This window comes from Schistocerca nitens, chromosome 8 (assembly GCF_023898315.1).
Source record: "Schistocerca nitens isolate TAMUIC-IGC-003100 chromosome 8, iqSchNite1.1, whole genome shotgun sequence".
Classification (NCBI taxonomy): domain Eukaryota; kingdom Metazoa; phylum Arthropoda; class Insecta; order Orthoptera; family Acrididae; genus Schistocerca; species Schistocerca nitens.
In genome coordinates, this window is record NC_064621.1 from 482899512 (window position 1) to 482917310 (window position 17799).

The following is a 17799-nucleotide window of genomic DNA, read 5'->3' on the forward strand; positions in this document are numbered from 1 at the left end:
CAACATCTGATTCCACGACTGGAGTCGTGTAAGAAATAGAACCAATACTCAGAGACTTTTTTTTTTTCATGATTTTAATTTTATTCTCTAGTAAAAAATGTAAAGTAAATGAGAAATGGTTTTTGTTAACTACAGTTCTACAAGTTAAAATATGACTACTGTATTTCTATTATCATAAATAAAGTTTAGTGCCTCTGTATTAATGGCACTTGGAACAAAAGCTTTCTTACTGGCACTTAGAACTATTTGGGTTAGGAATATTATGGGGCTGAGACAAGAAAGTGTGGCTTCACCATCATTATTTATAATGGTGATGGATAAAATTGTGAATTAGACAAAATGATCTTATAAAGGAAGGGAGATGAAGCTATTGCTATTTTCTGATGATACTGGGTACTGGGTACTGGAATTCTGGTCACATCTGCTGGTGTAGCAGTTGTGTATCCATGAGGTGTGCTTGATTTTTGTGTGTGTGTGTGTGTGTGTGTGTGTGTGTGTGTGTGTGTTTGTTTGTTTGTTTTCTTTACTGAAGAAGGCTTTGGCCGAAAGCTATAATGTGCAACACTGTTTTCATTGTATCTGTCTGCAAATCAATGGGTCATCTTTACAGTGATTAGTAGTCTATCCTTTTCCTAATATTGTTGATATTCCAACATGGAGTTTCCATTATTTGATTTTACTATTTGTGTGTAAAATTTGCTGTATTATTTTTGTAATATCCATGCTAATTAAGTTGCCATTCCATTAATGGGAGCCATGCATTATTACATTACTTATATAACCATTTATGCTGGACCCTAAGCTAATCATTTTTTAATATCTCTGATAGATTATTATTAAAACAGTATGCATTTCATACTAATCAATTTAAACAATGGAAACTCCACTGAAAATATCAACAATGTACGAAAAGAGATTGCTACTTACCATAAAGAAGACATGTTAAGCTGCAGACAGGCACAATTAAAAGACACTTCTTGTACATTAAGTATTCACACAGAGGAATGTATCAAGTTTGAAGTCAGTAATATTAAGTCTATAACACAACTGAGTTCAGTAGTAGTTTCTGGATGTATAAGAAAATGGTAACTTAACTTCTGGAGTATTCTGTAATATAAACAAACACCTATGTCTGCCACATTGTGAATGCTGCAGCACACCAGCACATCACTGAAGCTAATAGTATGTGGTTTTTGTATGCAAACATGAAACAACAATCTACAAGTTACAGAAGAAAAGTGTAACTAACTGTAAATTAAACAAATGTACTTGGGAAAGACAGTAGTTAAGGGAACTGTTATTTTTCATGGGGCAGCTGCAGCATTCAAAATGCAATCAGCAAAAACAGAGTATTGATGAAGATATAAATGTATTACACCAAGTGAAGATGGGTGAAAAACTGAAGCATATCTTGCCTTAAATAAAGTTACATAAAAAGTGGCTGGTTGTGCAAGTGGGTAAGTAAACTAATTAAGAAAAACTGCTAAATCCACACCTCTGGTAGTGAATGTATTTGAGTAAAGGTACAAATATAACTTCTAAATTGCATGTACACAACTTCAACATGATTGGAATATTAACTGTTGTTTTCAGAAAGAACTCGAAAATAGTGAAACTTACCTCTGATACTTTCCTTATTTCAAATTTACCATTCAAATGGACAGAATTTTTTTCCGGAAATTTAGGCACGATTGTATCTTTTTATCACACCTGGTAATTGTTACAGAATGTGATCAATGGATGTCAGCCCCATTACTACCCTATCTGACGTCCAACTTTTGATGAAACCTAATACTATATATTGCCAAGGAGCTCAAGCAGACACATAAACAGAACTCGCATCTCAGCTCTCAGACGACATTGTTCTTCAGTGAAAGCTAACAAATACAGCCATGCTGCCTCGGTACTGCATGTCACAGCACCTACACGATGTGGCTGTGCAAGTGTAGTCTCTGAGGACGCACCCTGTCCAAAAGTTAAACGGGGGATATGGACCATCTACACATACGACAGCCAATATGTTGCTGCAGTACTCACTCTGTAGCACAATAACCACCACTACTGTCCCTGCTCTACCTTGTGCACAGTTTGATAATTGTACCTCCATCACAGTTAGAATTTGACTATGGAATGTATTATTTTTCTCCACCAGCCATCTGGTCTAGACATAAGCCAATCATTAATTTTTATGGTCATCTTTCTTTATTGTCCAGAGCCATTATATTCTCCCCAATAAACTTTTAACCTTCTTACTATCACATCTCTTCCGTACTTTGTGATTTCAATATTTATTTTGGATCTTCTCATCAAAATTTGCCGAGTCACACATTCCTTTCCATCATCGTATTTTTCTTTCTTTTTTAAAATTTAGTCCTTCCTTCCACGATCTCTAACATGACAAATGACATCCAGCTTCTCAGGTTTAATTGCACATTTTCTTTATCACTTATCTTGTAACGACGACGCTGTACTATTGTACATATAAGTAATTTTTTTTTCTTCTGATTTTTCGATAAACTTGTGTAATTGATGTTCTGATTTCATTTCTTTTTTGTTTCATGTCATTATGTTAAGAAAACTGTAAACAAGTTTCAGTGTGAATATTAATGTTTATGTCACATGTCAAGTAATATTGTAATAGAATTGAAATGTAACAAATGTTGAAACTGTTGTAAGATGTTTAAAATTGTAACTGTGCGTCTGGTCCATACGTAGGCAATGTGTTAGGATATGTAGAATGCAAAACCTCGGGTGAATACCCGGTCTGTAAGGGAGCGGTAAAAGGTGGATGGCAGGTGAGCGCGGGAAAATGTGCTAGGCACTGCACGGCACAACGGGCTCAGCAGCAGTAGTAGTTGAGAGTTTGGCACTGGTTTGAGCAAAACCTTCTGAAGCGAGGAGGCTCTCCTGGAAGACGTAGCTTCACTGAGCCTCGGGTATGCCGTTCCAACGGCCATCCAGCATGGCAAAATTCCATAGGCACTAAATGGAAAAGTATTGTGACACTAAGAAGAATTAAAGTGCAGATACATCAAGAGCCATAGGTGTGGTTGTATGGTTGTATGTGTGCTCTGTGCCTCGCCATCTCGCCGCCCGCCAACCGCCGCGTCGATACTAGCAGGTTGAAACTTTTAGTACTGTATTCGTATGGATCAGAGAGTGAATTGTGCAATAATAACCTAAATTTCACCAGGACTTTCCCATCATTTAATTATCCTCACAACTAACCAAGACAGGGTCCTTTCCAAATGTTGTGCAATCCGAGTGTCCCGAAAATGAAAATTAAAATTTGTGTTAATAATAATTATTTGCAGAACTAGCTATGTTAGAATGGTGTTTAAAGAAATGTTTTGTTAATGAAGTTTATTATTTCAAGACAGATATAAAGGTATTTAAATGAGCAGTAAATTAGATGAAAAGAGTAGTAACTTATATACTGGAAATCTTGAACACAAAATTCAGTAATCAATTTTTTAATATAGTGATCATAACAGTTTCAGGGTCCCCCCCCCCCTTTATTCATTTGAATTCTGAAGTGTTCTAAATTGGTTTGACCAGCAAAAGTTAAAGTCAATATAAAAGTCAAAATTTATGAGTGTTTTATCTTTATCAAAATTGGCATTTTGTGTGTGGCTCAAAAGTGCTATTTCTAGGGTAACCTATGCCTGATTTTAATCAGATTAACAGACAGTATAAAGTTTTGTAGTATACATTATAGTGTCGTGTTATGTATTCATGGTTTTTCCATATCAGTACAGAACATGAAACTACCAGTTCAATAGATTTTCTGGTTCTAAAATTCTGCTATATTATGCAGTGTTACTACTTGTTGTTTTGCATGAATATATACCAACTTGTACAGGGAAGAAACTCAGTTAATGCCTAATTAGGCTGGTGACCGTATTATTATCACATTAGTAGCATCTTTTGGGTTGCTTTTGGTCCATCCTGACGTGTAATTGCATTTCGAACTTGCTTGACGGATCATTGCTATTACAGTGTGGGTGTAAGTCTGATTTGCCACCATTCAGGTACACGCAGTCGATATCTATACAAAAATCCTCTCTCATAAGGTGAACCCCGCTCACCTACCATAGTACAGGCTTTAACGAGTACTGTGTCATGCGGAGGTTACAATCTCCCTCTCACTCTGTAGAACTGTGTGTGGGCAGCTGCAAAAATATTTCAAGGAGCGGCTCTGAAATTGTCAATTTTGATATAAATAAGTTGTCAGTCAAGACATGTCATGCTATAAGAAGTAAATCTGATAGATAGTCATCCACTCACTGCATCAATATGGGGGGGGGATATACATTTAAAGTACAGAGTTTCTATTCATATATCATGTCGATAACTATCTATCAAATTTAGTACTTGTTCTTATTCATATGGCAAGACCCCCCCAGACACCTACACAGCTATGTGACTCTTGATGCATGAGATCCTAATTTTTTTTTTTTTTCTGATCGAAGCTTTGGCTAACTTCTTGTCTTCTCTTCTGTTTGTATCTAAAATATCTGGTTATCATGAAAATTTTCTGTGTGGAAATATAATACACAAATTTGTGCATCCACTACTGGTTTTTGACGATTAAATTATATAGTTCAGTACATGCTGTTGAAATAGAATCTACATAAAATCTATAATAAATACATTAGAACAACCCTAAGTGATGTACTTTCATAATCTAAGTAACACTATTTTCTATCTATGCAGATCATTATTTAACAGACTGAGAGTGTACTTTATTAGTTCCAATTTCCAACAAACAAAGCACAAGATATTCTGTTAATCAAATATAGATGGTAGAGGGGTGGTCATACACTCTTTTCATATAATCTATACTGATATAAATTTATTACTCCTTCTGACTGTCAATAAGTAAAATTATAGGTGTGCGAGTAAGGAACACCTTGTTAACTGTTTTAATACAGCACAATACTTACAGTCAATAACATACCTGAAACAGCGACCGAACGCTGGGTTGAAAAACGAGTGAATGATTCAATAAGAATGAATGCAGCAATGGCTGTGGATAGACAGCAAGGCGAGAAACCAGGCCTGTCAAATGCAGGTTCACATACAGGCCATTTGATGGCAGTGTTTCCAGTTTTCGTAGTAAAGTGTCAAGGAATGGACCTAGGAGACATTTAAATAGTAAGCTATAACACATGCTCTGTCTAAATTAAATCTGTATTCTCATAATTTTTTTTTTCATGGAGGGGAAAAAAGAAAGAAAAAGAAAATCACAGCTGTAGCTCATAACTAAATAAGCATGACAAGTACACTCTTGTCAAAATTACTTTGGGATTGACACCTTGACAGGACCACAGGGAAACATGGAGCATAGTTGCCACATCCGTCACAGAGTAAACTTTTAATGTTACATTTTTTTACTCACTTTAACTTTCATATTATTCAACTTACAATGGTGGAAGGGGTATAAAGTTTGTTATGTGTGAGGTGCACTATGTTTTCACTTCTTGCAAAAAGTTTTAGAGGAGTAAGAGGATGAGGAGGAGCAAGAGAGCAATACACATTACACTTAACATTTTATCTATAATACGCTCATTAGAGACTGAACACAAACTCAGGTAGAACACAGAACGAACAGGAAAGCTGCCATACCCTTTTCAAAACACGCATCCACACATTCAGTTCAACTGATTTAAGGAAAGCACAGAAAACCTGTGCCTAAATTGTTTATTGGGGTGTTAAATCCTGTGTTATCTGAATACAAAATCAGTGTGTTAACTACTGGGTCACGTCATTAGGTTTTATTACACAGTAGCTGTTCACAGCCACACATTGCCTGTGGTGTAACCTGGTTAAAGGGAAAAGAAAGAAATTATGAAGCACACTTTTCTAATGTGTATGGCAACTGAATATACGTCCTAATCATCTCCTCCTTCCCCCTCTTTCTTCCCGTTTCTCTGCCAGTCACCACTTCCTCCCTGTCCATCTCCTCCTGCCCCCTCTCTCTGTCCATCTCCCACCTTCTGCTTTCAACATCCATTTCCTCCTACTCCTCAATCCACCTCCCCCCCCCCCCCCGCCCCCTCCTACACCCCACCCCATGACCCTGATCCTTGTTTACTGTTATTGCAAATTCAGATTCTGTAGTAGTAGTGCAATAATAAGCTGACAAGACATAAATATAACTTTTCTGTTTGCAAACAACATTTCACTATTACACATTATAAATTTGAAGCACTACATATTTATTAATATACCAAATATTAAAAAACAGGTATTTATATCTAAAAACAAAGATGATGTGACTTACCAAACGAAAGCGCTGGCAGGTCGATAGACACAAAAAACAAACATAAACATACACATAAAATTCAAGCTTTCGCAACGAACTGTTGCCTCATCACGTCTTTCCCTCTCCTTCCCTCTTTCCTGATGAGGCAACAGTTCGTTGCGAAAGCTTGAATTTTATGTGTATGTTTGTGTTTGTTTTTTGTGTCTATCGACCAGCCAGCGCTTTCGTTTGGTAAGTCACATCATCTTTGTTTTTAGATATATTTTTCCCACGTGGAATGTTTCCCTCTACTATATTAAAATAGGTATTTAAATTCACACGCATATTCAAATGCAATGTTGTGTCAAAATTTTGAAGCAATTGGTGAACAACTTTCAGAGATTTACAATTTTGTACACATGAACATTTACATTTTTATTTGTGTAGACAGAAGAGTTAATGCAAATGCATATTCTAACAATGTTAGCAAATTTTTCATATGCTGGGACCATTTTTCATCGTTGAATTTATTTGAGTACATCACACTAAGGAGATCTGTAAAATAAACTGGACTTCCATCTGTCTCACAACCAGGCTGAGAAAGATATATTTAAGACACAATAATTTAAATGAAATGTGATGTAAAATCACCTATTCAGATGTGTAAAGATCTAGATGAATGTATATTCAGTTTCATTATGAGAAACAATACACTAGGCTTATCACGAAGCTGCTGTTTTATTTTCTAATCAACTGGCCTATTTCTAAAATAATAAATGGCTGGCAAAAATTTCTCTACTTTGATCATGTTGTTGATATTATGGCTACAGGGGCCCATGAGAATACATGAACACATGCTGTGCCTTCTGCCTGAATCTATCCCAGGACTCTCTTTGCCAAAGGACAGGAAAAGTGAGGAATGGTAAACAGTATTTCTTTGATAATCATTCATTTACACTGAAGTTTAAATGAATTTACATTCAAGTTTAAATGACATACACTGAGGTGAAGAAAAGTATTTGGAAAAGCAATATGCTCATATACAGATGGCGGTAGTACTGTGTACACAAGGTATAAAAGGGCTGTGCTTTGGTGGAGCAGTCATTTGTACACAGGTGATTCATGAGAACAGGTTTCTGATGTGATTATGGACACACAATGCAAATTAACAGACTCTGAACACAGAACGGTAGTTGGAGCTAGACAGATGGACATCCCATTTCAAAAATCGCTAGAGAATTCAATATTCAGAGATCCCCAATGTTGACAGTGTGCTGAGAATACCATGCTTCATGCATTACCTCTCACCACAGACAATGTAGTGGCCGACGGCCTTCACTTAATGACCGAAAATGACAGCTTTTGCTTTGAGTTGTCCGTGCTAACAGACAAGAAATACTGCGTGAAAAAAAAAAAAATCAATGTAGGATGTATGATGAACCTATCCGTTAAGATAGTGCAGCGATATTTGCCACTGATGGGCTACAGCAGCAGATGACTAATGTGAGTGCCTTTGCTAACAGAATGATATCACCATCAGCACCTCTCCTGGGTTCGTGACCATATCGGTTTGACCCTAGATGAATGGAAAACAGTGGCCTGGTCAAATGAGTCCTCATTTCAGCTGGTAAAAGCTGAGGGTGGGGTTCAAGTGTGGCACAGACCCCATGAAGCCATGGACCTTACTTGTCAACAATGCACTGTACAAGCTGATGGTGGCTCCATAATGGTGTGGTATGTGTTTACATGGAAAGACTGGATCCTCTGGTCCAATTGAACCAACCATTGACTGGAAATGGTTATGTTTGGCTTATTTCTGCAGTGGACTTACAACAACTTGTTAGTCCATGCAATGTCGGGTTGCTGCAGTATGCCAGCCAAAAGGAAGTCCAACAAAATATTAGAAGATATCCCATGATTTTTTTTCAACACAGTGTACATGCCTTCGTGTATTTCAAGACCCTAAAATTAAAATTAACATGTAAGAAAACAGCATTTTGGAACACAGAGCTGCTGTACAAAAGAAATGTTCAAATGGTTCAAATGGCTCTGAGCACTATGGGACTTAACATCTGTGGTCATCAGTCCCCTAGAACTTAGAACTACTTAAGCCTTACTAACCTAAGGACATCACACACGTCCATGCCCGAGGCAGGATTCGAACCTGCGACCATAGCGGTCACTTGGTTCCAGACTGAAGCGCCTAGAACCACACGGCCACACCGGCCGGCCAAAAGAAATGTAATACAAAAATTATAAAGGGGTCACTAATACCTGAATTTGCTGTTATTCACGTAACAATGATCACTTCCTACATTTAATGTTAGATAATGTAAATCAATTAAAATTTTAGTGCTATTGGGTAACACTTTAATGAAGTATCACTTTAGTCCACATGCTAGCAAACAGCATTTGATGGAGACAGAGGCAAATGCAACACTGTGAAACTTAAGGAAAGTAAAAATGTAGTAGCCTTTGAATGCATCAGAATAAGCCTCTGCTATAGCCAGTCATAATCATGTAGCCTTCGTTAATATAAAGCAAAAGGCATGTTTTTGTTAGTTGGTATGATGCTGGTAATCTGCAATTTATCTTCAGAAGACATTGTATGGCCTGTACTGGAATAATGTTCCAGGATGCGACAATCCAGAGGAAATATTGACAATTACAAAGACAGACAGTGTGACATTGTTCAACATGTAGATCAAATTTTATCTAATGCAATAAAGCAGTGACTAGATGTAACATATCATTATACCCAAATGTATAAACATGCACATTTGACGGTGGTGTCATGTGATAAAAGCCTTAGTAACTGGAACATGTCATCAGGAAAATCCACACTAAATAGCAATAAGTTGTTTTTGGAATGAGTGCTTGTCATTAAAAGTTTATATCTTAGGCTTTTTTTAGGTTTTTCCCAAGTTACTTTACAGTAACAACCCATATAGATTACTTTTCTTTGTACAAGTATCATGGCTGTATAAAATTTCTGAAGTGACAATATTTCCACCACTGACTGTTTGTTTTCCACAATTAGCCTATTTTGGCTACTATGCCATTCCCACATGACATTTGATGTGCGTGTCATGCACACCAACTACTGCTTGACAATAGCATAGTAGCTTAAATTGGTCAAGAGTGGAAAACAAACTAAAATTACAGCCGATGGTTGAAAGGTTGTCATTCCGGAGACCATATGGAGAATCTACATTAGAAGAACAATGAAGTGTAATAACAGAGTAGTACATTACACGTTGACCTCAAAAACTTTTTTTTAGCATACACTTCAGATAAGAGAGAAAGGTCAGTCCAAATGTCATGTAGACATGGTTATGCATTGTTGCAAAAACTTCAGTATTTTTCCCGAAAAATGAAATTTGCGTCACTCCTATTCTCAACATTGACACCTTGGAAAGGAACACAGTTTACACGAATGAAAAGGAAGTACAATATTGACAAACTGAATTACAGAACCAACTCAGTTGTGTTTGATGATACTCTTATATAAACACCAATCAGATGTAATTTACTACAGCAAATGAAGAAAAGTGAGGGCACATCTCTCAATTCAAATCACATAAAGAATCATAATGAAAAATACATTAATAGGAGAATAAGTTGAAGCTCAATAAATATGATGAAAACTGCCAGTTTTTCATGGAAACAAACTTACCAATATCTGGTGGTCCAGTAGTCACCGACAATGCCCTTGATAGAATTCTTGGTTCCGAGACAGACTTCCTGACTGCTTCCAATGTACCATTCAGCTTCATGTTTTCTGCTGATGGTGACTGAGAAGAAAGTTCTGCACTGAGAGAGTGAGGAAGTTCAGCCTTTGGTTCAATCTGTATCGCTCTATGTTTATCACTAGAGGAAGCTCCTATGCTGTTGGATGTTTCTGGAGTGTATTCAACTTGTGATAAACCCTTGTCATCCGTCTGCAATGTGCACTCTGCTACAGAATTTATATCTGCATTTTTAACGTCTCTCTCATCATGCAACCTGTCAACTTCAGACTTTGCACTGGAATCATAGTCTACCTTCCCATTTAAATCTACAGGTAATGAAGCTTCACAATCCACTTGTCCATCAGTAGGTCCCACTCTGTCCCGTGGTGGGTCCTCCCCATCATAAGCATGAGACCAGGTTCTGCAAGCTGCCCTACATGCTAATACCCTGCGTCTAGCATCACGGAGATATGCTCCATAATCACCATACAAACTAGGTGGTGTAGTAGGTGGTAGGGAACGAGGACCATCACGCTCCTGACCACCAAGACTAAGACGAGGTCGGTGTCTTGGCCTCTGGGGAACTGGCAACGAAGGAGGTCCATCATTCCTGGCACTGACTCCTATACCTCCTCGCAGAGCTGCTGGTGAAAGTGAAAGGAAACGAACAGCACTCTGGCAGTATGGAGCAAGATCACGTATTCGGACCCTTTGAGATACCATCACATGGTGGCATGGAACCAAATGACGCAACACGAGCTCTAGCATGATGTCTTCACAGTCAAAATCAGCCAATGTCTCGAAGAGTGCAACAGTCACAAGGCACAACTGGAACAGACAAAAGGAATGTAAATAAATCATTTCTGTGGGTTATTTCATCTACAAAAGAATGACCAGTAGAAATTAATTTTTTACTATGTTACCAAACATTTAATTTACTGTCTAATTAAATCACAGAGAATTCATTTTATTGATGTTTCCACAATTCTATGTACTTACAATGTATACAGTAACAACCAATCACAACACAACTTCTGAGAACATTCAAGGTAAAAATTATTTCTTTTTTGTTCTTGAACTGCCAGGAAGGTTCTGCTATTTGGTGATGATTGCACGTTTTCACAGAAATTCTTAGCTATTGGGATTCTCCCACTGCAGAGGTTTGAAGACCAACAGTACATAACTTTTAATACAGTTTTATTTATAGCCCTTAATAAAGATGAAATACAGATTCGTTTCTGTGGTGTCTGTTCAAAACTTTAGGGGTTTTATTCACAGAGCACTCTTCCCCACTTATACACTTGCCCCGGTAGTGTTTCTGCCTCATTTTTCAGTCCTGAAAAGCTTCTTTTAGAACTTTCTTCAGCATCAATAACAAAGTTTTGTTAATATTGTTAATGGCATAAAAACAACAACCTTCAGCTACTGATTTTAGTTTTGGAAACAAGAAAACGTCACTGTGGCAAGTAAAGTCGCTAGAGGAGGATTGTCCTCTGATTTTTTAAATATATACAACTTTTGTAATGATAAACCTGAAAGGCCATGCTCTGCATCATAACATAGGTATCACAAGTTGTCTCCTGACTGTAGCCTTCCTGAAAAGTTCAGATACAATATTTTATAAATGCTTGCATATCATGAACCCAAAACACATCTACTCTGACAATTGTCTGTGCCAAAGTTTACTCAATGTTCCTTTTCCTTTCCAGATCTCAATCATGAAACGTAAAATGCTGTAACTCCATGCATGCTCAATATTTTTATTAAAATCTCAGGACACAAACCAATCAGATTCAACCTCTTAAACCTCTTAATTCTTTAATGAAATCTGTTGCAAGTAATACATCTCTATTTCCAATGAATAGCTCAATACATAGTATCAATACTAGGAATAAGAACAATCTGCATAAAGACCTAAAATCACCTATCTCGATCCAAAAAGGGGTCCAATATTCAGGAACAAACATTTTCAATAAATTACCAGCAACCATTAAAAACTTAGTTTCAGATAAAGCACAGTTTAAATAAAGTTTGAAAGACTTTCTGATAGGCAACTCCTCCTGCTCCATCGAAGAATATCTTAACAGAAACTGTTAAGTAAAAATATTTGTTAGATTTCAGTTTTGACAGCACCTGGTCACAACAGTCAAGATTAGGTATTTTGTGTATGATAAATGTATTAATAGTGGATAACAATGTTTTATTCTGACAGCGTGTTAATTCTGTAAATATTAGCTGTTCCAGTTTACCTCATTGTATTCACTTATTTTGACAATTTCCTGACAAATGATCATGGTAGTAAGTATTATATTCAAATGTTTTTTGTTTTTATGTTATACTTACTGACGTTTTCCACACCCATGAGGATTATCTCATTTTTTGGGTCTACGGAACAAAAACTGAATCTAATCTAATCTAAACAAGTTCTCTGACAGACAATGGATGGTGTGCAACAGATCCCTGATTTTTCTGAATGTCACCAGTCAAGTGAGAAAACCTTTCCAGTTGAGGGTCATCTTCACCTGACCGACAAACTACTTTTAAATTGGCAGAAACACTTGCAACAGCGTTCAACCTACAGCAATACCTCTGTAAGCTTACTTAAAACATTTAAATGTTTTCTGACTTTCACACAAAATTTCATGTTGCATTGTTGCTCCAGTAAATATGATACTACATAAATAACTTAAAACATTATACCACCTATCACATAAACAACAATATTTCAGACACTGAATGATATAACAGCAATGTGATTAGTCAGAAGGTTGTGTCATATACAATGCTGCCAATAGTAAATTGCTAACCACCTTCCACCTTCATTGCTGAGGTGGGGAGGCGGAGGGGGATGGACGGGGAGGGGATGGACGGCTAGGGTGGGGTGGCAAAAAAGTTTCAAATAGACCTTGTAATAAATCCTGTTGCAACTTACTTGTAAATTTTCTAATATAGAAGGAAATGCCATCATCTAATTACATCAAATCTTTTTTCTTCTTCTTTTTTTTTAATTTTTTATTTTATTTTATTTTATTTTTTTTAATTTAAAAAAAGGAACAACAACCTCTTTCAAAGGCATTGTGTGTGTGGAATCTTTTAATTTTAGTGCAATGCACACAGAAAAACATTCATTCATCTACACAAAAAACTTTTGCAGCAAATCAGTATTGGAAGGCCTTGATGAAAACAAGCACATCCTGAAAGGTCTACAACCAATGCAAGGAAGAAAGAATCTAAGGCCTTAGAGTATAATAAAGTGTGTACAATACCTGTTTTTTCATTATCATTTTAAGCATTTCAACTCTCTCTACATCCAAAGTCACATCCACATTTCCATATTTGCAAGCTGAACGGCTTTTTAAAAAAATCTAGAATCAAATACTGCTGTTCTAGATACACATACCCGAGGAGAAGGTGATGCAATTCTTGCCACAAGACTATCAAGGAGACGGGATCCATCATATTCATGTTTCAGCAAAAAGTGGATCAGAGCTCTCAGTAAACCAGGTTCTGTGGCACTACGCAGGCACAAGTCCAAATAGGCTGTTGCGGCAACCAACTCTTCAGGAGAGCTCTGAAAAAACATTAGCCGTGTTACACAAAAACAAATTATTTCAGCAAAGGCAGTCCTTTTTCAAAATGGTCTTTTACTTCCTTTTCAAAAGACAATGCTAGGTATTTCAGTCTTTGTACATAATACCCAATCAATCTACTACAAAACCAACAAGAATAAAACTTTGCATTAAAATTCAGTTACACATAAATTATAACAAGTAATGGATGTGAGGGTATCACAAAGCAGTAGATTATGAAAATGCTGCTTGAATTTTCACTTACTAAAATTTCATATTTTTAAGCACTGCACTTAACTTCTTTATTCTCTCTTGGCAAATCACTGTCAGACAAACACATTCTAACACCAATATACCAGATAACACCAGCTTTAGACCCCAAATCCAGCTAAATATTGAACAATAACATTTTCATAACATTAAAAACGAAAACACTTCCTAATGTTCTGCAAAACTATATTTATTTGGTCACAAATGGGTTTTCAGCTTCAGAGACCAAAGGTGACAACTGAATGTTCCAAACATAGACAAAAGTGATATGCGACTTACACAGATATTATTTGTACAGAAAATACAAAAATGTTGACATGTTTACACAGAAAGCCACAGATATTATTTGTACAGAACACGTGAAAATGACGAAGTGTTTACAGAGAAAAACATCACAATAACTACATTAACTAAAAACATGGTAAACACAGTTTTTGCGTGGAGACACCATTAACAAATTACGAGAAATAAGATGAATGGTTATAGCTCTGCCCTGATTGTTAACATTCATAAAAAAGAAAATGAATAAAATTACAAAAGTTCTGTATACAGACCAACAGCAATCACTCAGTATTTTTAAAGCCTGGTGCAAAGATCCATATATTGGTAACATTTGAGACAATTATAATACCAATAACATATAAAAATTTTTATTCAATAGTAAAGACAAACCACAGTCCTTGGCATGGAGTATATAACATCACTTTCATGCAGTGTGAAAAAGTGTATATTGGTCAGTCGTACAGAGCTATAGCAATTAGGCTATGTGGATATGAGAGAAGTTTGTGATTACGAAAGAAAGATTCAACCTTTGCTGATCATCTTTCATCAGAAAATCATGCATATGATGTATAATGTGAAGTTTTACAATCTGTCAAGAAAAGCAGAAAGATGAGCCTATTGGAAATGTGGAAACACATGACACAGAATGCCAGCCTAATAGTAAATTATCAGACTCAATTTCCATTTTGTCCCTTTGTTAAATTAAGTTTTTGTAACAAATACTAGATTCAAACTGTAAATTCATCTTATTTCTCATTATTTTTTAAATGTTTCTCCACATAAAAATTCTGTTTGCAGACTTTTTTAGTTAATGTAATTATTGTGATGTTTTCCTATGTAAACACTTCATCATTTTTGTAACTTCTGCACAAATAATATATGTGGGAGTAACACATCATGTTTATCTGTCTTTGGAAAGTTCAACTGTCACACAAAGATGGCCTGAGAAGCTGAAAGCCAGTTCGTGACCAAATAAATATAATAATGCAGAACATTATGAAGCATTTTACTTTTTAATATTATTATCACGTTCTGCCAAGTGCCAACGGAAATTTCACTTAATGTTAATAACATTTTCTTTTTTTGCTAGGTTATGGATCAATAATGATTGAAAAGTTAGAGAGAGACAATTTCAACCGATTATTTTTATATATTAAAGATGTAAGAGAAACTCGGATGCAAATGGCACTGAAATAAATCCAATGGTGACAAATGAAAATTTGTGTTGGACCAGGACTCAAACCAGGGTTTCCCACTTTATGTGAACAGTTGCCTTAAGCACTTCGGCTATATGAACACTCTTTCAAGCCAACCCAACTTTTCTTGTCGCACACTGTGCACTATGCATGTAGGGTCCACTGTCCACTATTTTCGTTTCTCACAGCTTCATCTGATTCCCACAAGAGTTCAGACATAGTGTGCATCTACACTGCAGTTATCATTATTTGCTGTCAGGCACTTATATTATTGTGTGTGTCGTGTTTGTTCTTTTGGGTATGTCCAAAAGAACAACACCACACATATAGTAACTTACATTTGAATTTTAGGAATTCATTTGAGAAGTAAATTTATAAACTCTTTGCTGAATGTCATGAGAAACATAATTTCCCAAACTGAAGCTAGGTTCTTTGAAAACTGTGGAAAGATTAAGATGAGGAATATTTGGTAATGTTTTAGGATACCTCTTTCACTGCCCTTCCTGTTGCCATGTACTGTGTGTGCTACTATATGTCCAAGAGACACACATTGAAACCAAGTTCAGAGTGGTTCAGAAGAAAATATAATTTCTGCCCAAAACACAGTAACAAAACTATTATGTTCAAGCATCTTCTCACTTTAGCAACTTGGATTTGTTTTAACACAATGATACTAACACGATACATTCAATTCATTTTTTCTAGTGTATCCAGAAAAACTGACAAGATACACACATTTTATTGCTGTGACACTAATACCTATTTGCTGACTAAGCACAAAACTCATTTGGTTCTCTAATACTGTTGCTTTTATTCTGAGGCAGACAACTTGTGTGCAAAGTCAGCACATATTTTAAAACAATGAATATAAAAAATTCAGTTATTCTGTTCCAGTATGCAATTCAGCAACAAATTGAATTGCCTGAACAGCCTAAGGTCTTTGGTATTGTACTTTCATTAAATTGCCCAAATCTGTAAGCAAATTTACTTTTGTTTGGCCTCGTTAAAGCTTAACAAAACCCAAGCCTAATCACCATTGAATAAAACTAAGTGTTTTTATCTAGTGACAAAGATCAATACCATTTTTAAGATTTATAAAGGGGATGTTTCAGTCACCCACTTTTCAACTCTTTCAGCTATCAAAGCAAAATAAATAAAGTGATTAGATTCCATTGTTACATCAAAAAATTCAACCATATGCCTGTGTTTCTCTCTCAAACCAACGTTTCTGAGTGTATTTCTCTCTCCTACCCCAGGTGTACCATTGTCATATGCCTCCTGCGGTTCCCCAAAGTCTTTAATCAAGGACTAGTTCATTAAGAAAACTGAAGATACCCGGTCCTAAGTATTGACATATGACAGTTTACATTAACAGCAGCGATCCATTCTGCTGCATTGTAAATAGCCTGAATGTTACAGCTGGCAAATACTTAGCTACTAATGTATTCATCACCACAAGCACACATTTTTTAGTTAACAAAGGAGCATAGCCAACTGCCCTGGTAGCATCAAAGAATTATTGTGTTCTTGCCATTTGACCTTGGCTGTTTCACTGCAGCATTAGTAAGTGTGAAACACACTCACACCTTATCGTTCATTTCTGTAACTGCTTACCAAAAGGCATTCGATACTGCGCTCTGAGAAATACCAATGTCTTCTGCCACATCACACTGAAAATCAAGGTGCCCCAGCTGTCGTAAGAATATCCTTCTCTTATGTTTGACACGTTGTGCTCCATCTCTTTTTTTTTTTTGTGAACTGCTGTTTGGTTTTATTAACAGCGGACATGATCTGGTCCTCTTCTGGTCTTGTGACTGAAGTTGTGCTAACAGGACGCTTGGGACACACTTACAGGTTAATCATAAAGTTCATGAAACATTTTAAAAAATCAGTACAGATAAATGGCCAGAACAAAGTACCAAATGATGCAGAATGTGGAAGACAAACACTCAATGCTTTTTTTACAGTTTTAATACATGTTATATGTGTCCATCTTTCATTGCATGGCACACAATTAATCAGTAGTCCAATTCTGTCCAGACCTGACCCAGCATATCAGGAGTGACAGTAAGGATGGATGCTGTGGTGAGATGTTGCAAGTCTTCCAGGTTCTATGGCAGAGGTGGAACATCCGGCAGTCATGGTGGTCACTAGAGTAGCACAAGGTCAGAAGCCACTATGTGGCCTATCCAGCAAAGCTTACAAAGGATTTTTGACAATGTTGGCTGAGACATGTTAAATTCTACGTTAGTTCAATAGGTAGACTTTGTGAGCCTTCACAGCATCACATATCATACAGTTTCCCATCTGTTCTGATATGTCCAGTCAGCCTGAACGTTTTGCATCAAACCACCCTCTTCACATTTCTTATACCACTTCGTTATGCTGTTGTAAACTAATTGTGTCTCGTGAGAAACGCCCTGGAGCATCCTTTGCACACTCACTACTGGTTGGCAATGGAAAAATCTTAGTACACAATTGCTTTTTCTGCCCAACTCTCCGCC

At 36.5% G+C, this 17799-nt stretch overlaps 1 protein-coding gene across 2 annotated transcripts in view; it reads right to left on the bottom strand.

The window, feature by feature from the left end:
* The window catches only part of LOC126198669 (FHIP family protein AGAP011705-like), a 214754-nt gene that overhangs the window by 45995 nt on the left and 150960 nt on the right, over positions 1–17799 (bottom strand). For both annotated transcript variants that reach the window (XM_049935157.1, XM_049935158.1), the window contains exons 7-9: positions 13379–13549; positions 9924–10806; positions 4961–5139 (exon numbers count right to left, since the gene is read on the bottom strand). In XM_049935157.1, coding sequence (XP_049791114.1) covers positions 4961–5139; positions 9924–10806; positions 13379–13549 — 1233 coding nt within the window. The remainder of the gene's footprint in view (positions 1–4960; positions 5140–9923; positions 10807–13378; positions 13550–17799) is intronic.